At 41.4% G+C, this 27,060-nt stretch overlaps 1 protein-coding gene across 1 annotated transcript; it reads left to right on the top strand.

The window, feature by feature from the left end:
* Positions 1-7,631: 7,631 nt before the first annotated feature.
* Positions 7,632-10,916, top strand: LYRM9 (LYR motif containing 9). Its single transcript, XM_074160678.1, is given in 5 exon segments — positions 7,632-7,656; positions 7,659-7,714; positions 8,032-8,172; positions 8,881-8,973; positions 10,150-10,916. Coding segments are annotated over 5 exon segments (333 nt in total). The 3' UTR covers positions 10,168-10,916.
* The last annotated feature ends 16,144 nt before the right edge of the window (positions 10,917-27,060 follow it).

Below are 27,060 nucleotides of genomic sequence, written 5' to 3'. Positions count from 1 at the left end.
GTTGCGCTGGAACGCCCTGTTACACTGCAGGATATGATGTTTGCGCTAAAGGAATGTTAAGAGGTATACATTAGGCATTCTTGTTTTGGGGGAAAAAAACAAAGCATCAAACAACAAACCAACAGTTTTTTATTAATCTTTAGCAAATAGTGTGGGTCACAGTGACTTCTCTTGCTTTTTTACCTCCCCATGACTTTGTCCTTCTGTTGAACTTTTATAGTTTTACTTTCCTAAGTAGAGCCCTTCCTGCACTAAGTGCTAGCTGCTTGTTTGAATTATGGGCTTTTACCCTCTTGCTGCCTTTTTTTTTTTTTTAAAAAAATATATATATCTAAGTTGGATTGCATGAGCAAAATGAGCCTCTCATAAAGCATGAAGGTAAAATAAACTTTAGCCAGTTTTAGTCCTTCCTGAATCAAGTTAGGAACCATGACAAGACCTCATGTAAGATTTACTATTCTTCCCATGCTTATATCATCCATAGTTCATAGAATTAATGTTGCCATTAATCAAAGACAGTGTGTTTGCACCCTTCAAAAGAACTTTCACACCTTACGCTGGTGATGGGTATCCGCCCATTAACAAAATTTGTGGTAGCTTGTGTTGTGCCCAAGTGGAAGTTTTTGAAAAACTTGACGATTCAAAAAGGATTAGAAGGTGATACAGGCCCAGCCAGCAAGTTGTTATACTGACTATCATACAGCAGTCGGGAGAGCTGTGATCGCTGCACTGGAACCCTTCAAAATACAATATTTACAAGAAACGAAGGAATGAAAAGGGTGTTTTGTTTTAAAGCTGACGGCACCAAGATATAACTCAATTCATATTCAGGCGTGATCTCAAAGGTAAATACTTACAGATTTGGCCACTGAGAACAAAATTCATGTTGACAGCAGTCAAACTGAGCACTTTACAGTTGGGAAGGTAAAGTTCTTTTGAGACTGTGCCTTTCACAATTTTCTTTAAGGCAGGAGAAGGCATTGTCAGGAGAAAAAGAGTAAGTAGAGAAGTTAGAAATGCACCTAAACCAGGGGGATTCCTCTCCTCCTATTGCTTGACTTTTAGTGAGCATGTTCCAAAGCGTATTACTCTAATTAGTCTGAGCATGCTTATTAATTATCCAGAACAGGGTAATCCAGCCTCAGTTTGGGCAGCATGTTTCCTCCCTGGTGTAAGATTGCAAAAGTCTCAATGTTTTATTTGCCGTGTTTGATGTATTATATGTCTCTGCTTCGTGATTCCAAACGAGCGTAAGGGAAAACATTTGCCCTGTGGCTTTGGTTAATTTATATAAGTGGTCTTCATCATGACAAGAATTTAATGTCTTTTTATGGCCAAACCCCAGAGCTTTTGTGCTTTTTTTTTTATAATCCTGTTCATTTTCGTCTATATGCAGTTTTACCGTACAGATCTTTTAAGCTTTTACTCTGACCCAAAAAAACCCACATTCTAGGTCTGACTTCCAGTTGCCTGAGAGTTGCTTTACACCATGTCAGCAGTGAAGGGATCATAAAGTGAGTGCAAATACAAATATAATCACTGTGGATGTACAAAATAAAATGAAGCTCTATTGCACTTTCAGAGGTGAAGTTACTTTTTCCCTTTTATTCCTAGTTTCCTTGTTTATGCGCTTAGGGATGACTCCATCCCAGCAGCTGACTGAGCTGATGTCCAGTCTCTTGCTCGGCCTGACTGTCCAGTTCTCTTTTCAGAACTCTTCCTTCTGGGCTGTGATTCCCTGTTGTGGAGGTATAACCTGCACTGCGAGCTGTTTGGATGACGTTCAGGTGTATTAAAGCACAGCTTCGGACTTAACTTATGCAGAAGTTTACCACATTCTCTCAGATTGCCCTGTTGTCATTATGTACAGCTCTAGCAATCTGTCGTCCTCTAGCTCCACCAATTCTGATTCTATATTTGCAGGGAGGCAGCTGCCGATAGTGGTGAGTAGCATTAGGCCTGATACTGATGCTGTAGAACTGTGTGAAGGATGGTCCTACCCATGACGATTCCTTGTCAACAGACAGATCTTTGGGATGCGTTGTTTAGGCAGTTCTTATCCCCGTGTGCTCTGCTGACATTGTGTAAAGCCAAGGTTGCACTGCAGGGCTCTGCCCCGAGATGTGCCGCTGTTGTGCTGCTGTTTGATGCTGCTTCTCCGCCTCATGCATCAAGCAAAGCACAACGTGGAGAAGAACGGGAATAGGAGTGGAGAGAATGAGACTGGCTCTCGTCCTTTGTGCAATAGGGCTTTACGGATCGTATTTAGAAAGGACAAAATCCACAACAATGACAGGCCGCAGCTCGTCAGAAGCGATCACATCAAAACAGCAGATCTTAATAAAGCCCAGCATGCCAGAGAGCTGTGTTTATTAGAAAGTGACTTCAGCATTGTACATGCTCACCCACACACGAGATGGGGTGTATCTACGGGGCAGGCCATTGCCCGGGGCTGTGAAACGCTGGGTGGCTCTGAGTGGATGTGACTTGGTGGGGAGGGAGGTTTGCTGGTCTGCCTGGGGCAGCAGAGCCCACGGAGCTGGCCCTGAACACAGCGCGCTGCTCCCTCTGTGACCTACTGGGGAATAAAGAAAATATTGTACAGTGTAATCACCAGAGAAGGCGGATGGTTCACTGAAACCACGCTCTGCAGTAAGTTGTAAGGGTAGTTAAGAAGTTCGAGTCCAGGGTCATGGGCTTTTCCTGTATTTACCAGCTGGAAACCGGTGAGGCCTGGGAGGGAGGATGGATGGAGCCAAACAGAAAGATAAAAGGATAAGAAATCCTTCCGAGTAGCAGCACTTGGGTGTCTTTCTGCACTGATGGCAAAACATGAACCAAAATGTTTTGTGGTTAAAGAGGTTTCAAGAGGCTTCCAATTTCGTTCTTAATTTGGCAGTTTGATTATCACTTTCCTGTGCGGAAAATTTTACCATCTCATTTTGCACAAATACCGCTTTTGGAATGTGTATTCATACTAATAAAAGCAGGTCCAGTGAAGGCATAATGAGTCGGGTTCAGAACTTGGCTCTGAATTTTTAATAAACTTCACTCGTGATTTTTTTCTTGCAGAGTCTGTTATTGGACACTTCAAGAAGGACAAATAATTTTGGTACCTTAGATAACTGTATAAGATGTTCCAATTCCCAAGATACCTAAAGTCACACGTAGGTTTGAAAAAACAGTCCATTTCTCTGCTATTTTATGAGTACTTATACTGCTGGGAATATTCTGAAGCACCTGCCTAATTAAAACTTAAATTAATGCGCCTCAATAGATTCTTTGCATTTGTTTTTCTTTGATTAATTTTTTTTTCTTACAGGGTTTGTTTGCTTAATCCTAATTTGCAAAATTCGTTCTGTACTGTCATGGTTCCTCATTGTTAAAAATGGACATAATGCTACTGTGCTACTTTACTAGGGTACTGTAAAATCAGTGCTTTAGAGATCATGGGCTGCGACTAGGATAGGGAATAATAAATTCCCAAGTTAGACTTCTGGAGATGCAGCACTTTGAAGTAATAAGAAATCACATCTCCAGCCTGTGTGTTGGGGGGAGAGAGGAAAGGGGGAGCCGACCTGTAAACAGCAACAGCTCAGGTGACTCCTGCGGTCCCATAATTAACACTTCCAGTCTCTGAAGCCTGGCTTCGGTGGCCGATTAACTAGTCTGGAGGGACTGAGATTCTAACTGTTGAACCGTAGGGATTTGCTTGAAAAACAGTCACACTAGCAGAACCCCCATCGGCGAGCGGTGGAGCAGTGTCGGGTGGGTACCCTGGTGGGCTCAGCTCTGCACTGGGCCAGCTGACAGGCTGCTCAAACTGAGTGCGAGATTAATTGGCTTTGGTCAGGCTCTGCTTGGCTATCTGAATATCATTATCGGGAATGTCAATGATTATGCAACACAGAGAAATGCCACAATGGTCTCAGTGTCTCCTTTTATACTTGTCTCTTTTTAAACAGGGCTTTATCTAAATGCAAATGTGACTTCAGCCTTCTGATTAGGACGTTATACAGTCATCCGTTCCAGAAAAGCACAATTAGCGGATTATTTTATTTCTGACTCAACAGTTCTTGGTTTAGATAGTTTGTTTGTTGTGCTATGTGTGATATTTAAGTTATCAGAAGGAGATGTACATTATTAGTCAGGATTATAGCCAGATTTTGTGAGGTCGAGGGTTTTTTTTCTTGGCGGATAAAAATGGTAACATTTGTGGGATGCGAGGGGGGATGTTTTTAGAACAAAAGGCACTAGTGCAGATTCGTACTGTGCTTCATTGTCCTTTTTGTGCCAAGTTAGGGGCAAATCACTGTAGTAACTCTGCAAATTCCCCAGTGCTGGGGGGTGTACAAGTGCAGGCTGTAGCCTCACCTGGTTTCAGGATCTGCTCACTGTTGAGTTGTACCCGCACAGTCCCCCCAGTATCTTAGAACTTAGTAGTGGGTCAGGTCATAAGATTATTTCTCATTAAACAACCATTTTATCAAAAGAGCCATCAAGTTTTCCACATGCTGTGGTGGATTTCCAGTGAAAACTTCACTTGGAAATGGTACTGCAAACACTGAAGTTAATGCTCAGAAAAATACAGATCTTTGGTGATAAAACTCCCTGTGAAGCTTATCCACGTCACAAAACTTGTAACGTTTTTGCAGCTGTGAATCTGTCAGAACTCAGGATATTATTTTTTTTTGTCCTTTCAGTGTGGGAGCCTTCTCCAGTATATGTTTGATAACTAGACCTGATGAAAACTTCATTCTTCAAATCTATTACTCCAGTGTTTGTGGGAAGGTGAAGGGTTGTTTTTTTTTTCAAAATTCATCAGTGTAAATGTATTTGTCACGTGATTTGGATTCAACAGCTCATCTTTTTCCTATGAAAAATTACTGCCGTAGAAAATTCCTAATTATCTATAGTGAAACTATGTTTTCAATTCCATTGATCAATTTTAATCCTTCCATATTCATATGTTTACGTGACTGGTTTCTTGTGCTCTCTCCCGTAGCTTATTTTCTTTATGCTGAAGCAAGCTGTCCTATACATTCCCAACACATGAGGGATCGTTGCTTTTGTGTCAGGAAATCTATTGCATCACTTAGGTTTAATTAGAGCACAATGACATATGATGAGTTTACACATCAAAGCCTAGAAACAACTCAACAAATTGGCTCTAGTCCCGAAGTGTATTTGGGGCTCTGTATTGAATTGGGATGTTTCACTGTATTTAGTGGGAATATGGGAAATACAGGGTCAGGTTCTGCGGGTCAGTGGAACTATAGCAGTTCTTACCAGCTAAGGATCTAGCCCAAAAAAACTGTGTGTAAAGTTTCATTTTAGGTTCAGATCAGCGTGAATTCCACTGTATAGTCTAGATTCCTGTGCTGGGTGATAAAAACCATACCCACATAGGTTCTGTGTAAGTAACAAGCTGAATCCTGTGCCCAGTTCTAATTAGCACTGAGCTCAGAGTTGAGTGGTGACCCAGGACACACTTTAACCCGCCACGTAACGGAGCGAGGGGTTGGCTCACGTCTGGGTGGGCTGGTGGTCATGCTCTGGCACTTGTAGCATCTTCTGTGTTGGTAACTCGGTCGGTGACTGCAGTGCCCCGTCACTTACGTAAACAAAGCTCTTCACCTCATGGAGGTCTTCACCTCTTTACTGTGTAGGTGGGTTTATCATTTCAAGAAGTAGACTTACCACTGTAGCAACTTTTTCCTCCCATAAATGTTTCTCATTAAATAAAGGAATGTTGATGTTTCACAGATAGATTTTTTTTTTTTTTTTTTTTTAATTTTTTTTTTTTCCATGGCTCTGCTGACCCTGTTATCGTTGCTCCCCATGCCGAGCCATGGGCTGTGGGGCACAGCAAAGAGCTCAGGTGGTTTCAGATGCTCTTGTATGTAAATTGCCCAACTCAACGTGTAGCCATTTGGCTTCTAAACAAAAAACTGGGTGTATTAAAGCCTGAATTTCAGGGTTGGAGCCATTTTGAAAAGTAAGCTCTTGGTCTATATTTCTGAATTTTTGTAACATCTTTCTGCCCTACATCTGGGGTTTTTTTGGACAGTATCCAATTCCTGTAGTGTGTGAGATGCAATGGCTTTTATTAAACAAATAGGAAAAGCCAGAGCTGGAATCAAACAAGCAGGATGAAAAGATTTCAGCAACAGTGTAGAGCCAACTTATTGCCCTCAGGATGGAAGAATGGTTTTCTAATTGTTCGTGAAAGCTAATGGAAACCACATTTTGGCTGTGAATAATTCTCAGGGGGGATCATTGTGAAGTCTTACCTCACCTCTCGCACTTTACTGATAGCACATATCAAGTATTCAAAAGCAGCCACACCCCATGAAGCTCAAAGTGCAGAAAACCACTGGCCAGTTTGAGATACTCGAGAGAGACGGGACCCTTCAGGGGTGAGTGCTCTTTACTGGCACATCACCGGCCTGGCAGAGGCTGGTCCAGATGTACCTTCATTGTGGTATGTCAGTTATGGGAGGAGCAGTAAAGGTTATGATGAGAGAATCCAGGAGCCAACTAATAAAGGTTTTCCTTGCCCACAAGACATCACAATATGGCACTCAACCGTCTTGAGAGAAGGGGTTTTTTGAACATTTCCTCTAGTCAACATCATCTACTTCAGAGTTACATGTAACTAAACATGTGCCATGAGTAAAGCGGTGTTGCAGAGGCCCATCCCTCAAGAATAAGACACATTCTGTGTTTTTGCTGTAGACTTCTTTAATTTTCTTCATATAGAACCATGCTTTTTGTGCCTAAAATATTAAATATTTTCAGTGACCTCTGCTACTGTAACTCAGCATAGCTCTTGTTACTGCTAGAGACATATGCTGATTTATATCTCCTTACTTATACACTGAGATGGAATTTTGTTTTACTGAAAATATGGATTACAATAGTACGTATCTTATTGTGATGGGCATTTTCTGGGTACACAGAGAGATTTCCCCCACTGCAAGAAGAGCTACTCTGCACAAATATACAGCCCGGGCAGGCAATAGCTGTGGTGTTCTATTCTGAAATAAATTTGGCTGAAGGACTTAAATTACTTAAGAAAAAAGGAAAAAATATTCTAAGTGATGAGTAAGTATCATAACGAGTGCTAAAATAATGCCGTACACCTACTTCATTATTCAGTTACTTATTTATTATCTTTATTCTTAAGAGTAATGATGTAAAAGTGCTTTTTTCCAAATGTTAATTTAGTTCTCTGCAGATGGCAACCATCTGCTCAATGACAAGTCATTTACAGTATCCCGTTAGCACTTTATATAGCTTGGATGGACTCATTGTTACAATATGTAAGGATAGTTCTGGAGGTGAAACTTGCTAGATTTGTTCTTTTCCTGTTGCTGTTACCAAAAAATATGGAAAACTTCAAACCTATCAATATTTTCGCCTGTCTTCCCCTTTATTTATACACGTTATTTCAGGTTAAAGCCTGACGTTCATAGGCCAGCTCACAAGATATTCTTGAGAGAATGACAATACTGGGAAATGCTGTTAAATTCCAACACCACTTGTATTAATTATGAGCATGCTCATTCTGCAGTGTCACCACGTGGAAGGGCTCTTATGGATGCTCAAGGAAAGCACTGGAAGCTTGAATGAATCTAAGAATTATGGTTATTGAGAAGAAAACTCCCTCAGGGCTGCGATACTGCTCTGTATGCTGATAGCAGCTTACACTGTGGGTCTTTCCTTAAACTAGAAAAAAATTAATGTTGCAATACACCTTATTATTACCATTGTCAAGTGGTCTTGCATGAACTGCACACTCTTCTGTTTTAATACCTTAATCAGTGACAACTAACCCAATCTTTCTAAACGAAGCAAGTTCTGATGCATTTCCTATTGTGTTTTATTCTAAAGTTTCTTCAAATTATGCTGCTAAACCATCATTTGCTGGCCTTCTTTTCATTGTTGTAAAATTACTTACATTTTTATTTCTGTGCTTTAAAAATATTAATTGGGTATTTTGGTTTGATTTTTTTTTATTTTCAGCAGCTAAAAAGCTTGATAATGGCCCCGCTGCCGAACGCTGAGCTAGTTCAGAACTCTCTGCAGTTATACCGTTACCTGCTGCGATGCTGCAGGCAGCTTCCTGAAGAGAACATTCGCCAGCATTACAGACATGCCGTCAGGCAGGTGAGAAACACATTTCTCTTCTGGTGGTGGAATTCAGTGTTCTGGGGGTTTTGTTTTTGTTTTTCTCCTCCTACAGTTTGGACCAACTTCTTGTAACTCCTGGCACTCAAAAAGTTATTCCTCTGCAAGCTTGAAACATTAGTGGGTTTGAAGGGTTATAGTGGGACTATGTGAAGGAGCATTTCTTTTCTTTTTGCTTTGAATCTGAAACCTTTTGTTTTCCTTGGCTTTCATCTCTAATTCTTGTGTTAGTCGAGAGTGAACAATCATTCCTTACTCACCAAACACACCTTTTATGGTGATACTTACTGGTTCCTTGTTGGTCATTTTTAATGTATATATGTCCCTCCCCCGGCTGGGTGAATCTCATCTAATTGTTCATATGGAAGTAATTTCATGCCTTCGCTCATACCTGTTGTCCCGTGTCTTTCTAATTTTAACCTACCAGACAATTTCAATTGTTGTTCTGAACTGAAGTTCTCTCGGGTTTTTTGGCTGATGAAAGGTGTGAAATACTTAATATGAAGTTACATTTGACAAGACTTGTTATGGAAATAGCACAGCCAGGTGCTGCAATGAATATTTTTACCTTTTCAGATGAACAGTTTGTTGGCATCAAATATTTTCTTTGAGATTTAAAGCGATCCTTATTTGACAACTATTGTAGTAAGTTTTTCCTCAGTGTAATGCTTTGGTTGAACGTTGCAGAGTTTCAAAGTTCATGCAGATGAGGACAATCCCGAGAGAATCCAGCAGATCATTAAGAGAGCCATCGAAGATGCTGACTGGGTCATGAATAAAGTGAGTGCATCAGACTGGCTAAGGTTTGCTCTCTCTCAGTTCAGATCAAAGAAGAAAACATGGGAAAGCAAGTCAGGAACAGCAGACTGCTCCATTGTCCTGGACGTTCTTTGTCCTGATAGTTCTTGTTTAAAAATTCTTCTTTGTTGATATAAACTTACAAGTATTTTTTAGAACCAATGATGTTTTAAGTTGGTCTCTGCATAAGTCTTTGTTTCCATTAAGAATTATATTAAATTTCAGCAGTGGTGGCTAGTACAACTCTATTATAGAGAGGAAAAAACTACAGTATTTTACAAGGCAGAGTTTGTTGATATGCATCAGCTGCTTCCTAACGGGAACCTATCCTCTCTCAGTCACTTTACATAAACTCCTGCAACAATTTATTTTTTTCTCAGATCTTGCCTGTGGCCGTGCAGGTCAGGGTTAGACAACACAGCGTCAAAGCTGGGGTAATTGCTGTACTCGGGCCATAGTTGTCACCCAGTGAAAATGCCTTTTTACTGTCACAGCACCAAAAGACACCACTCAAACTGGTTTCGTAGGTAAAAGACTGAAGATTATTTGCCATTAGACAGATGAGAGTCACCTGGACTTCCTTGGATTTAAATCTGGTTGGGGGGCACGGTACGTTAACGTGCACTTCTCAGAGTATAATGAAACAAGTCAAAAGTTCAGCTTGCTCTAAATATCTGTGATTTAATTTACTAAATGACTGTTAAGTCCTTCTCTCTGCCAACCCATGAAATCCAAATGAGAATTGTAACAGGAGCAAGCACAGATTAGTCATAGATTATAAAATTATAGCAGTAGCCAAATCCCAGCAGTTACAGCCTAGTAAATAACTGTCTGTGCCTGAATCTGATTTTATTCTCCCTACAATTATGAAAAGGCTCATTCTGATTCTGCTACAGAGGTTGTCATCTGCTTCATTGGAAAACTGGTAATTGAACTGTGTGAGAGGAGGATTGGATTCACAGCGCCTGCCAAGAAGCATTATTTTATATTGGAGAGAGAAAGCCTATCAAATTTCAATCTAACTTAAAGGAAACAGAGATAACTTTATGTAGATCATGAAGAAGGCTGTAAATCCTTGTCAGTATTAACTGCTACTTTTAGTTAATGTGCTGTCTCCACAAGTAACTCTACCTTTCTTTTTTCTTTTTTTTTTTTTAGTATAAAAACCAGAAGTAGAAGAGGAATGATGAAGATGAGAATGTCATTGGTAAACATCCTTAGAGGACTTGCAGTCAAGCCCAGTATTATATTATAGTTATTGACTGGACTTTTCTCTTAGATAGTACAAATACAAGAATTTATATCTCATTGGGATGTCATGAAGCTAAATTAAGATTTCTGAAGCTGGCTGAGTCAGTAGATTAAAAGGCACAGTCTAGGTTCAAAGTATTACCTTGTATAATCAGAAACTTTAGCTTAAAGCCCAAACTTGCCTAAGATTTGCATAACACAGATTGCTTCCAGGAAAACGTACTGAGAATAAAATTGTAACGGTGTATAAGTCCTTAACTTGTGCTTAACTAGTACCTGAGCATAAAGTTCTATGCTGGGAGCCTGCAAAGCTGAGAAATGCTCATTGAGGATCAGAGTAAATCTCTCTTCTCAGACCCAAAAGCGTGGGCTACTGGGGAACGTTCCCATGAGTGCTGTCAGCCCCTCTGAGACCTGAACCACGGAATCTTCCACTTGCCTGTCCCTGCTCCGGGCACGTCTTCATTCTGCTCTGCAGGTTTGCACTTGAACTAGTGGTGTCTTTTCTTATGTACAGATTGATGCCTGTCACCCTAATCTCTGAACTCCCCTGCAAACAGACGTCATTCAGAGGGGGTTTGTGCACTGAATGGTATAATCACTGGAATGTGCGATGTTGTACGGATATAACGGCCTGCGCAACTTTTTGCAACATGTAATAAATGTCCTCTAAAAATGGGAGTCCATGTCCTTTTTAAAAAGACCGTCTTTTCACTGCCCAATAGATTTTCATGAGAGAAAATCCAATAGAAATACTAGCTATCTTAGATAAAATTAGTTTAGGGGTAAAAGAGTTTCCTTTTGAAACATCGACCTTTGTTTTTAGCTGTGCTTGGGATGTTCTGCCTCCAGGTGGCAGCGCATGCTGCGATGTGTCTCTGAACTCTCTGGGTTTGTTTTCACTGCTTCCAAACTATTGAGCTTCCTCACCTGCCAAAATAGAACTCAAGTGCTAAAGCAGACCTCTTTTAGGCTCCAGATTTCTTTTTTTTTCATTCAGCCATGAAAGAAACAAAAAGAAAATCCTAGCGCAAAGTAGTCAAGCAGAATTTGACAAGTGCTATAAAAGAAAAGGAGGCAGAAAGTGAACATTTATACCATAAAGTATTGCATAAAAAAATTTCTCTCTCTGTAACCCTAAAGCCTTCTCTTCAAGAATTCCTGCCCTCTCGCATTCTTTCCTCTGCCGTCACCACTGTTGTTCCTCTCTCTAGTCCTACATCTTTCACATACCTGATTCGCCCTTAACTTCTGTTCTTGTCTACACATTCCGTAATTCTTTTCTCTCTCGTCTTATCTCTCTACCCCAGTTCGTTCTCTTCCTCACGTCCTTTTCTGACAGGAGCCTCAAAGATACTCGAGTATTATGCTAGGGCCATCCTTCTGCTTAATTTCAGATAACAAAGCCTGAAGGTAATAGTTTCTCAACGAAGTAGGTGTAAGCTTTTCTTCATGTGAGGAAAAACGCTTGCCTTTCTACTTAAATACAGTTTTTGGAAAGTGCAACCATTCTGGTTTAAACTTTCAAAATAATTTGATCCAAGGTAGGGCACAGAAAACTGCAACCTCAGCAGCTGCCAAGGAATATTGAGTACGAAACTGAACTCTGTAACAAAAAAGCTCAAGTAGATTTGATAGAAGATATCAGAATGTGCTACTTTTAATCAAGAACAGCAAACAGATGAGCCATGCTGCACTCCGGTTCTATGATATGTGTCTGGTCTGTAGTACGGAGATGCACCGAGCTCTGTGTCAGTGCAACAGTGAAAACGAAAAGACTCAGGATTAACAGCAAATGGAAACATACTGGTTTCCTGAACTTTAAGTGCAATGTGTTCAACAACCCTCTATTGCTTGATGTAGACTGAGACATAATGTTTTTTTCAATTACTAAATAGCATGCTTGCATGTGTCTAAATCATTTGTATGCCTGTTATTTAATTTATGGATAGTTCAAGAGGGAAAGCACCAAGGAGTAGAAGGTGTGACCGTGGCATGTCTGCAGCTCCCAATGGTTGAGGTGCCAGCTGAGACACGGGAACATCAGACCAAAGGTACGATAGACGTAACTGATGTGGTAGGACCAGGATCTGTGAATTTTGATCTTTGGAAACTGGAGACACCACGACTAGGTGTTTTGACAGTAGTGATTCAGTTGTAGGGCATGATGAGATGTTTGGGTTTTTTCATACAAATTCTAGTTTTCAAAATAACAAACCTTTTAATAGAATGGAAATATAATGTGAAGATAATGATATTTACTCTGTTATGGAACAAATAATTTTCTTGGTTGGTAGGAAAACGATACAAACAACTACTTCCTTGTAACAGTGAAAGTAGCCCCAGTGTCTGACAGACATGTTTCTGTAACGACCGGGCTGAAGAGTCATTCAGCTGCATGGCTGAGGCTTTTCTGTTTACAAGACATCACACAAATTCTGTTATTCAGCAGCATAATTTGAGACTAAAGGTGTTATATTAGCCTAGATGTAGATGAAAACCTGAACTCTGAAAAGGAACTTAAGCAGAGCTTCAATACTTTGGACCAAAATTATTATCCAGAAAACTTCTGCTCCGAATTCATTTAATGCTGGAGTTGCCCTAATTCACCAGTGGCTAACCTCATTGACCTGGGAGTTTATACAGTAAATTGAGTTCTCTTTGTTAGTATCCAGGGTCACCTTTCGATGGAGCGACCCTCTGCCACCCAGCCTTGCTGAGGCTGGAGAACGGTTCTGTGGTCCACAATGGCTTCATTTGGTGGTGACACCATGGTGCTAATGATGAGCTGCCCGTGGCCCCAGCAGGGCCTACTGCGGGAAGACTTAGTGGCAGGCACCGCTCGAATTCTGCTGCTCTCCAGGGAACACTTCCTTGGTCAATCTCCTCCATGGCTTTCTGGTGGCAGTTGCAAAGAAAATACCAACACCAGATAGACTGGTGCGTCTGCGTTTCAGTCATCCAGAATCTGAAAATAAAGATGTTGGGTGCAAATTAAATAATAGGGTGGGGATAAGAGAGATGGTGTTGTATACTGTAATTAGTATTGCAAAGTTTAAAATAAGAAAAAGCTCACAGAGGTCATTAAACTGCTGATGCAACAAAGATAATGTCAGTAAAAAGGGACAAGCCTATTCTATTCCTAGGGTTTAGTTTCTTTTTACTGAAATGAGGAACCCGTTTCTGTACTTGTACATCACGCCAGTTCTGGTAAGTAAGGGGCTGTTGGTAGGTACATGCAGTCACTGAATGATGGAGGGCCCATCAGAAGGCCCATGTTAAAGCCCCAGTGTTTGGCGGCCCCACTGATAAGCACTCCCATAGTAAGCGCTCAGTATTCAGTGCCAGGAATAGGATGGCCTGGCCATTGATTAGCCTGAGGCTTTTCACTGCGTTTGCACAAATGTAATAACTACATTCTGGAAACAGCAGTTTTGCAGGTGTTTACTGTAAGACCTTGGGTCAATAACTTCTCCTCAGCACTCCTGGACAATCAGAGGACTTGAGTGGAATTAACTGTTCAAAGGTTGTGTACAGACAGCTCTGTCAGTTAAGCTGGAGAGAGGTTTTCATAGGAGGCTTGTTATGTAAAACAAGCAGTAGAACAAGGAAGACAGTTGGGAGACTTCTGTTTAATGGGCTGGGATCATGCTTTTAATTCTTGAAGTATGGAGAAACAGATTTAGATCACCTTTTAGCTTAGTCATTAGGTCCAGATTATGGATTTATATACAGAATCAAATTCAATTCTATACTTTTTTCTGTGTATATAACATTAGGAACTTAAAGCTGAAATTGTGTGGAAATAATCTGTACGTTACAAATATGGAAGTGACATGTCTCGAAAGACTGGGACAGTGGCAATTTGCTGGTGGGTTAGTTGATGTGTTTTGTTTAGCCTATAGGGTCTTGCTTTTAAGCCCACAGACAAATGTTAAAGGATCTACTTTTATTATTACCAGCCTTGGACCGCATGTGGAAGCTTCATGCGTAGTGAAAATCTTGCCTTTTTAAAAAAAAAAAAAAGTTGTTCATATCAGGTTTTGGCATGGAAAAGATTGTTAATTTGTAGTTTACCTAAAATATAGGATAGTATTCTGCACTTCACGTGCTTAGAGAGATGTATATATTTTTGATAACATTCTTATGTCAGAGGTGTTACTGATTTCAATTCACTCCTGCCAGTGAAAGTCATTTGAGCCCTGTGGGTACTGAATAGGCGGCTTCCATGCCAAGCCAGCCTTTGCTTAGCGCCGTTTGTCAATAACTGAATATTCTTTGAATCATTCTTTAGCTTTAGCGCTTTGTAAACTCTTTTTCACTTGCTTCCTTATGTCACAGGCGTTGCTTTTTGTTTGGAAACACGTGAGCTTAAGAATTTGATGCTAAACAAAACAATCTCTGGTGTTTGGCTCATTTTCAAATGTCATAAGGAAGTGGTCTTTACTGCGATACTCTAAAGAACAAGTATACACAGTATTGCTGAGAGAAACAAATAATATTCACTGTGATCTTTTCTGAAGGGAAACAGTTTCTTCATTGCTATTAGCTTTTAACTTAGCATTACCAGTTGTGCCCTCATATAAAGCCCTAGTAAGATGCAAACTGAGCAGGCAGTGCAGCAGCTCTGGGTCTTAGACGTTCGGTGTCATAATATTCATTCATTAGGAGAGTCCTTGAACTTAAACTGTAAGAACGAGCATTTAGAGCTTTATGCTCCGCAGTTTGGTGTCTCTCGGCGTGATCCACAATCGCATACGTTTATGTGAAATGTGTGGGTCGTCTCTGTCGAGAAGGGTGTTCTGAAGCAAGTCAGTGACACCTGGGAATGGGCTGAGACTGCGCTGCCCGCTTGGTCCATTGCTGGGCTGCACTTTCCTGCTGCTCGGGTGGTGTGTTTCGGCTTGAGCACAAGCCAAATGGCGCATCTTTCAACTTTTCTATTATTTGATTAATTTATCTTATACTTCTGTCAAGCCAGGTTTTATGAAATAGTGTTAACTGAAGCATGCACTAGTCATCAAATACTCCTTTCAGCTTGTGATTAATCAGGGACAGGCAGACACATTGACTTTAAAAAAAACCTGTTCTTTGAAGAATCTTTTCTGCTTTCCTCATAATTGTGTTCAATATTTTAAATAGTTTTTACAGTTTTAGAGTCAGAGGGAGGCATCTGTCACTTGCAGCTAAGGGCTTAACGGTGTTTGTATTTACCCTCTGTGGGAGGGGTGTCGGAGAGGGCACCCCGAATCCTGCCCACGCAGGCAAAGCTGCAGATAATGGAGAGGTCAGTTCTGGGGCTGCTCTTTGGTGTCCTTTCCTGGGCACTGGGAGGCCCAAGAAGTTACTTCCCATTTTGTAACTATCCACCCAGAAGAATCTGCCTTCAATTCTGTGTTAGTCCATTTGGAAAAGGACTAACTTGAATTTTTTAGTCAGTAAGTTCTGAGTCAGCTTTATTTGGGTGTTTGGCTACCTCATATCAAAATACTCTTTCGGCTGCTGCCCCCCACCATTAGATTGAGCTGCCTCATCCCCTGTCTGCTTCCGTCTGCTGTGGTTCAGCTTCATCTCTTTAAAAAATAGGGCACTTTGTGTCCTTTTATCATTACAGCTTCTTTTTGCACAGTCTCTGGTATCCTTCCTGAAAGAAGCTTAAAAATGATGGTGTTTTGATTAATATTGCCTGCTACTCTAGGCTTGGATTTGGAAAGGTAGAGAATTGACACTAAATTCTTGCAACTGCTGAGGTTGACTCATGCTCTGTTTGGTAACATCACACAGGGGCTGGGGTTTTCTCAGGCTTACTTTCACTTTCTCCTGAAAAGTCCATATTTCATCCACAGAAAGCCAGCTGTGTCTCAGACGGTATGAAACAAGGAACAAGGAAAACTGCATTTCAAAACAAATACCAAACAGAAGTTAGTCATCTGGAAAATATTATATCAGGATGGCAGACACAGACAAGGGCTGTATTTGCTGGCGACACCTCCCTGATACTCACCAATCTGAGGAGTGATTTTTCATGCCTAAAAATAGAGTATTTCATTTTCCATTAATTGTGCAATTGCAAGGGCTGCTTTCTCTTTTATTTTATGGTTTTTCCTCCTCTTTTTAGAGGTCACAAAATGGTGTGTTTAACTGCAGTTTGCAGTACAAAATGCAGACACCTGTGGAGTCTTGGACACCTCTCCCTGGAGAGCTCTGTAGAGTTTGTTCTCTTGGAGCTGGAAATGTCTCACAGCGTAGGTTGCAGCTTTCAAGATGTTCAAAAGTAATTCTCAGATTGTGTTGTAGGTACTTAAGTTGGGAGACCTTAAAAATTCTACTTGCTGATAGTTGTACGTATTTCCCTGTGGTGCCGCCTAACCTCAGGAAATCCGCTCCGTGCTCCTGGCTGCTATTTCATGGTCTGTCCCCTCCGTTTGGGTGCCATGGAAGGGAGTCCGGTTCTCTGTTTACATAGCGATGTTAACTGCCATTCACGGTTGGGTTGGCATGGGCAGGACAAGAGTAAACAACAACTAATAGTGAATCTAAATACAGGGGGTTTTTTAAGAACCAATAAGAGCTCTTAACATGCCTGATTGTCTCCCATCCCCATTCTCTCCCACTCCCAGTGTGGTGTTCACCATCCTCCTTTGGCCTGATGGTCTGGGTGCACAGGACACCTCTCTGGCTGGGACTCTGGCAAGTAGCAGTAAAATGGTTATTCCCATCTTGCATGGCTCTGAATTAGGAAGGTGCTTAAGTGGTAATGACCATTTTACAATTATTTCAGAAGCACAGTTTGAAAATATAGAGATCTCCCAATTCTGTTCCCAACTGACATAATAGAGCCTATAGGCTTTCACAATTACATGGTATTTCTAATTGATTCAATGCAGTGAAAAGGCATCCAATGTGTATTATGAAACTGAAGAGATGAAGAGCCAGCCCCTGCCCTCTAGCAGGGTAAATTGTCTGTATTTCAATGTATATTGTCTGTATGTTTCAATTTCAGAGTATTTCAGTTTAGCTGGACTTGCATCTCCAAATCAATGAAAACCACCTAAAAGCACTCTGAGGATGCTCAAGAACGTGCCATGGATATTGTCTCTTTTGGTAGGGGAAGGTAGGTAGTTGCTAGTGAAGGAGTTGGAAGCTCATTACCAGATAACCTCTAGCACTACCTTTTTTCCCTAACACTAACAGAGAAAAGGTGATTTCACTGAAAGTTTTGAAAACGTGGTGTTGTTTTCACAGACATTGGAAGTTGTGCAGGCTCAGGCACAAGCTGCTCTAACTTTAGTGCTTGACAAGAAGTCATTGAAAAAACTTATGCAGTAAAAAGGCTCATAAAGATAAAGCAGAGCCATAAAACTTCCTGATAAAGCCCCTGTTTCCATACAGGAAACGATGGAGAGCAGCTGAACATGCCGGGATTTTCTGTAGGTGAAGCTGTGCTGGCCAGAGTCTGATGCTTGAGCATGCAGAAAAGAATAAGAGTAGGTAAAGGCTGGTATAAAGGAAAAGTTAGAGACTTAGAGGTCAGCAATAGAGAAGTACCTGAGTTTTGTTGAAATTGTTTCAATAGTGCTCTGTGTTTCAATAAAACCCAAAGAAATGGACAGAGAAGCCTTGTAGTTGGGGACTGCAAATTACTTTCCCTTTGTAGCAGGGAGTCTCCCGTGCTGTATTGAGCAAGCGAGAGACTGATGTGAGGGGAAATGAGCTCCTCAACTCCCTGCTCTTCTGTTGCAGGCAGTAGTGGGAGGGAGCACTTTTTATTTACTGGGGACTGAGGCAGGCAGGCTTCACCACTAATTTTAATTAGGGGAAAAAAGGACAGATTCCACAGGGACTAAAAAATTTAAATTTAGAAGCTGTATAAAACACCCCTATCTCCTTTTCCAAACCAAATATACCAGTTTCTAGCAAATTTTTCACCCTGGCTCTTAGTAGTAGTAAATATCAGTAAGTGTACGTGGGCCCAGAGAATCAAAGGAAATCTTCCATTGCAGAAACTGGTAGAACAGGTGCGGGGTTTTCTTCCTTCTTCTTTTTCTTTTTTTTTTTTTTTTTTTTGTTTGTTTGTTTGTTTGTTTGTTTTGTTTTGTTTCATACAACTGATGTATTTGAGGTGTTCTGCCAGGCTTTATATGGAGCTTGTATCATGACTCCCGGTAGACCGTCATAAAACTAAGACATTTTTAAAACACTTATGATAAATTTAAGTCTGTCAAACCAGGCTGACCCAAAGAAATACACATGGGGACAGCCAGGAGCGCTTTGCAGTCAGAGGCACTCTGCGGGGAGGGCTTGCTGACTACTGAAAAATGAGGCTGTGCAGAGATGGGCTCAGGCAGCTACTTCCAGATCAGACGTTTTGGAGAATATTGCTTCATTAGAGAAGGCTTATTTGTGGGTTTAGCGATAGTGCAAAGCCACAGCCAGGGTGGGTGCAAAAGGCTGATCAATAAGGTGGTCAGCAAAATGAGATTTAGCATTTCTAGATGTGGGAAATGTTCTCTTGCCTGTTTCCCTCTTGATCTACCCAAGCATTTAATCCCTTTTCTTATCAAACCGATAAGCTGGGACAGTATTGACATAGAAATATTAGGCAGGTTTTGGGCAAAGTTCCACTGCTGGTGGTTTAGAAGAAATCAATTAGGGAGAGAAAAATTCCAGAGATTTGGGTAGAAGTATGACTTGATAGAAAGGAAGACGTGGTAAATGTGCGGATCGGGTGGCTTGAAATAGTTTCTTTTTATTTGATGCAGACTGTTCCGTGGAGCCATTTTAAGATTTTTGGAGCAAATGACCAAGATGCCCGATGATTTTTTTTTCCTCAATGTTAAGCAGATCAACTGCTCCAGCAGTTTGGGTGATGGGTTAGTAATGACCTGTGAATCCCTCTGAGCATTCTTCAGCCAACCAACATCACAGACTTTTATGGAAGGAAAATGTCTCCCAATTGCTTCATAAAGAAATCGCGTGGTCTAGTGGCATAAGTAAGGAAGCAGTACACTGTCAGAGAACAAAATGATTTATGAGTATGCTCTTATTTTCTCCCAATTTTGTCTCCTTTGAATTCAGCTTCATGGTTGTCCCTTGGTGAGGAAATACAGAACTGGATGATGATCCATCCCTCTGGATATCACTGTTGGTACGTGTTCTTCAGAGCCGGAATTTTCGGAGTGGGATGCAGTACTACAGGGAATGCCAACACTTCCTTTGGGAGTGAAATTCAACCAATGAATGAACTTGTGCCTGAGACCAATTTCTGTTGACCCAAGTCAAAGGAATGATGGTCAGTATCTTCTCCAAATGTGCACAGCGTTAGCGTGCCCATCAGGAAGGCACTTCAAGGTGGAGATAAGTAGGGTGAGGGAAATTGAGAAGAATGAGAAACATGGTCCCTGAGCCCAACAGAGGACAACAAGGACGATTTTGCAGTTGTGCACATAGGCAAGAGAAAAAGGGGTCACTGTGAACGCTGGCGTTGCCCACACTTACAGTAAGGCTACACTAACCAAGGGAATGATAATGAAAAGATTATGCTGTGAGAAAAAAAAGGCACTTGAAAGCATGTTTTATGATTATTTCCTGATAACGGTAAGGTCATCAGTAGCTTTCTAATGGTTTAACTTCATACTTCCTTAATCCAGAATGAAGCACTGTTGCTTCTGTTCGCATGTAAGGTTATCCTGAGCGTATATTACCCGTTTTAGTATTAAGCAAAAATGTGGTTTTCATTATCCAAACCAGAATGTGGCAGGAATAGACTGCGTTACGTGCAAACTTCAGGCTCTGGGGATTTTGGGGGACTTCTCAATAGACTTAAATAACAACTTTTTCAGAGCTCATTACACTCTGGAGAAGGAGTCTCTGTTCATATTTCCTGCAAAGCGTGGACTGTGTTTTGGAATTACACTCAGTGTAATGTAAACACGTGAAATCAATCTTTTAGGAGAAAGTGATGTAAAAGGTAAAAAACCAAAAAGCCCCATATTTCAGAAGTCAGTGGTGGAACACTGGATGAAGAGCCCTCATTGTTGCCCAAAATGACTGTAAACATTTACTTGGTGTGGATTGCAGGTAAGTTCTCAAGTCCTGTTAAGCTGAAGAACGTGCTTTGCCCTCCATGATAAGAGACACTTATAACCCCACTCAAGAATTTTATCAGCCTCCAGAACTCTCTTGTTCTCTACTCAGCTTCACTGTTTTTGGAGCAGTTTCTATGGAAGCGCATTGTTTTAATGATATTTCTATTTCCCATAAGAAATAATGCGACAATTGGCTGTATGTTCCTTCACATTGCGTTTAGGGACTGTGCTGCGAGATCAACATTTTGTATATGTTTTAGCAATATTTTAATATCTTTGGATGAAAAACAGCACAGACATCCAGAATGCAGTTATACTATGTAAAAATAGTCCTCATGATTTCTTGGGCTGAGTTTTGGCTTCTGTTCCCTTCTGTTTAAAGTATTTTTGACTTTCAGAACTTAATTTGTTTCTATACTTCAATATTCGGTTCTTTGTCTTAGATCAGAAATTTATGGATTGTTTTTTGAAAACCAGTATTTAAATCTCACCAGTATTACCTGACCTTGATTAGAAATTCTGAATCCTGCTGACGTCAGCCAGTGCTCTGTTGCTTAACTTGGAGTTTTCTCCTCAGACCATGCTTTTACTGAATGAGAACACATTTGCAATTCTGTAGTTCACTGTTATTTCTCAAGCAAAAAAAAAAGAAAATCACGTTGCACATGGTAATGTTAATGTCACCTTTCTTTGCATTGGGCTGTGAGGTGTGCGTTGCAGGGCCAGCGGTGACAAGTGCTGTTCTGTACGTTTCCCATCCACATGCCAGCTCTTCCTTGTGCTCCAGACGGTGACATCTTCAATAGGCTAAATATAAAGAAATTATGTCCGGGAGCGTGGGGCTCGCAGCCCGCAGACAGCCGCATGCAGGACACCGGGTTTTATGGCCAATCAACTGCTAATTGCTATTTTCCTTTTTTTGCTCTCCCCTGCGAGCAGGTCCTGGGGGGGCTGGGGACCCCCTGAGTCAGCACCTTTCCCGAGTCATCTCTGCCTGAGCCAACGTGCCTCCAGGCACAGAGAAATCCGGTCACTGGCTGTCTGATTGCTTCCTCCCTCCTTTGCTTCCTCAGCAGTGCTTGTAACATGCCCACAACAGAATTCTGAAACGGCTGTCTGAGGAGGGGATTTTGTTATTACCACATTTCTGAATTTAACCTCTTACCACAGGCAGCCAGGAAGGGATGGGTTTACTGGCACAGCGCTGTAAGTGGAACGCTCTCCTTAACTTTCATTTTCACCCTTAGATGTTCACATCATGAAACTTTCCACTCTGCCCTGTCATCATTTGAGATGCAATCGTACACTGTCTGCATCAGGAGATGGCAAACGAAACATTGCACTTCTCATCCTGAACTGCTGCTTTTCATATACCTTACATCTGCAGAAACTAAAAAGGAGTCCAGACAGTAGATTTGGGTTCCTACTTGTATTTGTGTGTCTTACAGTGCCTAGACATGAGTCTTCTGTTTTGCTTTTGATAGAAAGTTGTGATCCCCACTTTGTAAAGCACATTTCAAAATAACGAAGAAGCCAGCGGAGAAGATGCTACCCTTAATGGTAAATACGATAAAATCCTTACAGGTAGAGTAAGTAACGGAAACATTAAACCGAAGAAACAGTTTTGCCATCTTGGAGAGTTTGAGGGAATACTCAAACCGAACAAATTTTCTTTGGGAAATGAAAAACTAAACCAGTGTAAAAGAAGATGATTAACATTAGTCCATATGAGGAGATATTTGGGAACACCTTTTTTAACAGTAGTTATTAGTGTTATTAATTCTGTCTTTCTTTGTCAGAAACTACCAGACGCTTCCAATAAAAACTGAATCTGTTGAGGTTCCAGAGCATAAAGGCAGGAAGAATTGGTGAGAAGCTCTATTGTTTCATTGTGTAAATCCTCATTTTAAGACATGGGAGTTGTGCTCATTTTAAGTGCCTGGGAGTTGGCTTCCCTGGACGCTCGTGTGTTTAAGTGTGGACAGTTATAGGGAAAGAAAGTGTCCTTAGAATTATTTTTCTTTTTTTTTTCACCTCGTAAATTAAATGTAGCAAATTGATAAAGTTGAAATCTTGCATTTTTATAGAAGTTACCAGTGTAATTTTTCATGTCTCCACTAGACATTTAAAGAAGTAGAGGGTGAGAAAGTGGAAATGTCTGGTCTGTATGATGGTGGAATTCTCCAAGAGTGACATGCATATGCAGTTGTCATTGTTCCCATCTCTGTCCTTTAGTACAGAGCGTTTTCACCATACTCCACTCGGAAGAGCTTTAAGGACAATGACTCTGAAACGAACCCACATGAGAGTAGCGAGTGCTGAAAAATAAGACCAACAGGAGTGGTCACCTGTAACCTTTTAAAAGTTCTTGTCATACAGCTCCTGGATTCCTCACAACCCCTGTGTCACAAGCTTTCTCTTCCATTTCTGGGACATTTGGTACTTAGGAATTTGGGAACTAAAACCATATTTTTTGCAGATAAGATCTTTGGATGAGAAGTGCAAAGTTGGTAGCAAACTGAGTCTTGTAGATACTGTCCCAGGGCTGTCTGGCTTTCCTGTGGCTCAGTGCCCCATCACACCAGGCATTTGATACAGCACAAACAGAGAATACTTGTCTTAAAATAACGTTTTCAGTATGTAATACAGACTGCAGTGTTGCCAGAGAAATGGTGTCTCTCCTACAGCGCAGTGACCACAAGCTGGAAAATGTGAATGAAGTCTCGTAGGGAGTACAGGAAACAGCCCTTCAGCCCAGAAGAGGAACAGAAAGCCAATGAAGGTTCTTAATGGACAAAATTACTTACATTATTTGTACCACAAAGTGGTCAAGTGTGAAAGAGGTAGTGAGCGTTTCACTGAAATGCATGAGGCCATTCCCATAGTGTAAGTGGTCTCTTGTGATCCGACTCCACTTTGATTATCGTACTCTTTGGGGTCTCATCGCCCATTACTTGGCACCTTTTTCGCTCCAAGTCCTGCCCCTCATATGAACTTGTCATTGTGTTCTGGTGCTTCAAAAATACCTTAGTTACAGCCGATCTTGCTGATGGGGCAGGGGACAGACCAGTGCCGTCGGGGGGGCCTTCCCAATTCTTTTTTAATGATTGTTACTGGTAGTTTAAGAACCAAATTTCCTGTTCAGCCAGTGGAGTTAATCAAATGGGGTAAAGCAGGAAGCAGAGTAGTTTCCTCAGGAAAAGGAAATGCATGAAGAATGGACCCATCAGTCTGTAAATGCAAATAGAGTAGTTCATCCTTATCTCAGGAGGAGCAGGACAAGCCTTGACAAATCTGAGATGCCGAGTGTTTCTAGGTGCCTGCAATGTTATACTTTGAATTTGTGGTGTTGTACGCAACATTTCTGGAAGGTCATTACGGAGACATCTCAGAGAGTTAGATTAGTCAGGAAAAGGGAGTTAGAAAAAAAATCACGAGTAATTTATGAAAAGTTGGGGCAATGGAGCATTTCCTCTTTAGGGTTACGTGAAGTTAGGAAAACCAGCCCTTCTTATCAGCAGCTTTGCCTCAGTGTAACAGGTCTTTGAAGACTCGAGGTGTCCTGATCTGAGAGGAGCTGGTTTTTTAAATATTTTAAAGAATACAAATTTCAAGCTGACGCAGAATATTGCAGTCAGACAAAGAATGTGCCTTGATTTGAATGAAATTGCAGAAAGATTATTGCTGAGGCTCCAGGCCATCGCATTTTCAGGAACAAAACAAAATTTAACTCAAAATAACAGCACGGTCAGAATGCCACTGAATAGGTCAAACATTTGCTCTGAAAGGGCATCTCTTTCATCAAAGTTAATGCAAGAAAAGCAACTAGTTCTTGCCTTTTCATGTAACCGAGGCAGAAGCGGCTGTGCAAGACTAGGAAATCTCTGTGGAACTGATTTCCTGAGGGAGGAACACTCCAAGGAATGTGGAGTATTTGTAGAAGGAGTGCACAGGGAGCTTGTTTCGTTAATCTCTGACTCCACCTTGGAAATTAATGGTGCTCTCTTGTTCTTATTTTACAGAGGGAGTTTTATTACCAATTTCGGTGAGTGAAAGAGCAGGTCCTGTTTGAAAAACTGGAGTGATTAAGCAGTTCCCTGAATGGCTATACCTCAGCCAATCCTTTATACAATTCCCATGAGGAAAGAAGGTGTTTCTTCTCTTCTGGTCATTCCGAATCTGACTTTTCATATCCAATCCCTACGTAGCCTTTCCTTGGTTTCAGCAGGCTCCAAGCACAGGGAAATAAGGAGGCTGAATAATAAAAGCTTAGAAATCAGTGGACATAACTGAATTCACTTAAATTTCCTTCAGTACTAGACATTAAGATTCCCTATGTTCTGTAGAAAAGCGAGGTCAGATTTAATAAGAAAGGGAAGGATGCAAAGAGAATTTTTAAACGATGACAAAACAGCAAACGCGATGCAGTGTGTAACCTTGTTCAGATTTGAACTCTCAAGTCTCCTTTCAGTTCAAGCGCCTTCGGTTTGACCCTTGAGATACACAGAGTTGTGTTCACACTCGGGCAGTCGCTGCTGTCTGTGTGGTTTGGGAAGAGCTGCCGTGGATCAGAAGCGAGGTAGGAATTCGTGGCATGGCATTGAGTCCCACAGCTCACACGCTATTTCTGCCTGCTGATTCCACGTCCGGAATATTTTCAACAAAGGGCTGTCAGGTGATAATCCTAGTGAGAGGAAGGGCATGATGTTAAAATCAATAAACTAAAATCTGAGCGGGAACATACATGAGCAGTGACTGCAAAGAAGCACGGGCTTGATACAGTCAAGCCAATGAATGCACAAACCAGATAAAACTCAGGTCTGTTTTTTATGAGATTAATCTCTAGCGACCCTGGATAGAATATGTGCGGGTGTATTCATGCATGAGCACGTGTACACAGAACTCATTTTACCCCTAGGAGTGCTTTACACAAGCACTTAATGTTCATTTTTAAATAGCAAAACTAGACACAGAAAGAAGAAAATGCCTTGGCCGAGTTTGTCCAGTAAAAATGTGACAGATGAGAAGAGAATGTGCATTTCCATGTTCGTCTGGCAGCCTCATGCCTTACTTTTGTAGATCTTTGCTCAGCACCTGTGTGTCTTTCTGTAGTTGCCATTGGAACGATTCTGATCTTGTAATAGTCAGCGGATTTCAGAATGATCTTTAATTTGAAAACTGTTCTGAAGTTCCTTAAAATAGTCATACATAATATCAATGACCTAATAACTGAGGCCGGACCCCTTGCGGGGAGCTGGCGGTTGCCTGGCTCCGAGCCCTGTGCCACCCTGGGCTCCGGCTGCCTGTGGCTTTCAGGCTGCAAGTAGAAACCTGATTTTGTAACATGTAAGCGTCCACGTGTCGTCTAAAATTGAAAATCAGCTCAATAACCCCGTCTCCATCATCCAGCTGCCCTGCTGGTACTCGTGCCTGCGGCGTGGTGTGAGGAGTTTACACTTCAGGGAGTTGCTGTTTCCCTCGGGCTTTCCTGGCGTGTTGGGAAAGCACAAAGGGACAAACCCCACAGGGAGCTGTGGAGGGGGAGAAGTTCCACAAATACTCTACTGAGAAAGAGCCTTTAACACTTGATGGAAAATAAGGAAGTAATATATTTATATTAAGCTTAAAACGCCTGTCCTTATTTGTAATCACCTGTTTAAGCGCTTTACTGGTCCATATCCTAACGCTCTGTGGTTCTGTAAGATTCCCCTCGAGGTTGTGTACTCTCTCTCTCCAGGTTTAGCGTGTAGGGGAATGACCAGCCAGCGATAACACCTGCACGAGTTCTTTCAGGATCTGTTATTTTATTCCAGCATTGCTGCAGGCGCTGTTCGGTGTGATACCCTGTCCTTGTCGCTGGACACGTGCAGGAGCCAAGGTCACAGCGTGCCGAGCAGGAAGGAGGGGATGGTCCTCCATCAGGAACTGGTGGCTGCTCTCCCTGCCCTGTGTCACCCGCCTTGTGTAACGCTACAGCCGCGCATCAGCCTCATGCCTCCGGGCTGGGATTCCCCGTCCTCTCCTCTCCATGTGCAGCCTGGCTGTGCTGTTTTGCATACGGGGTCCTGGAATATAAAATGCTTGTCCCTGGCAGAAGCAATGCAGAGCAGGAGAGGTTAAGGGACGGGAGCTTTCCCAGAGAGGAGCATCTCCAGCAGCCTCGGGAAACCCGTCTGGAAGCAATGGTAAGAGAGAGCTGAGTGTTCACTGTGCTGGTGCCTCTGCAGCTCCCCACTGAAGCAATTATATGGCAAACTGTATTTTTTTTTTTTTTCCTGTGTTAGGAGTGAAGTGCTGGAATCAGCCTCCTGCTTTATTTCCAGGCAGTCCTGCTGCACTGAAAACTTGAGCCCCCTCTCTGCTGAGTGAAAGGTTTGTGCGTGTAACAGGTAATATTGTAAATGTTATTTAGAGTGTGGAGAACATGAAAAGCAAGCAAGTCCTTACTCTAATTGCCAGTGAATGGAAAATGTGAGTCTTCTCTCTTTTTTTCCTTTTTATTATTTTTATTCTTCCTATTATTTCTACTTTTTCCCTCTTCTTTTTTCTTCTTTTTTCTGTTTTCTTCTCTCTTTTTTTTCTTTGGTTTTGTGTATTGGTTTTCTATTTTCTTCTGCTTTGTTTTTATTTTAATTTTTTCCTATTCCTTTATTTTTCTCTTTCGCTTTCTCTTTTCTTTCTTTCTCTCTGTTCTTTCTAACTTTATTTCTTTCTTTTCTTTCATTCTTTC

This window comes from Numenius arquata, chromosome 18 (assembly GCF_964106895.1).
Source record: "Numenius arquata chromosome 18, bNumArq3.hap1.1, whole genome shotgun sequence".
Taxonomy (NCBI): domain Eukaryota; kingdom Metazoa; phylum Chordata; class Aves; order Charadriiformes; family Scolopacidae; genus Numenius; species Numenius arquata.
The sequence above is the reverse complement of the archived record's forward strand: the minus strand, read 5'-3'. Positions and strand labels throughout refer to the sequence as shown.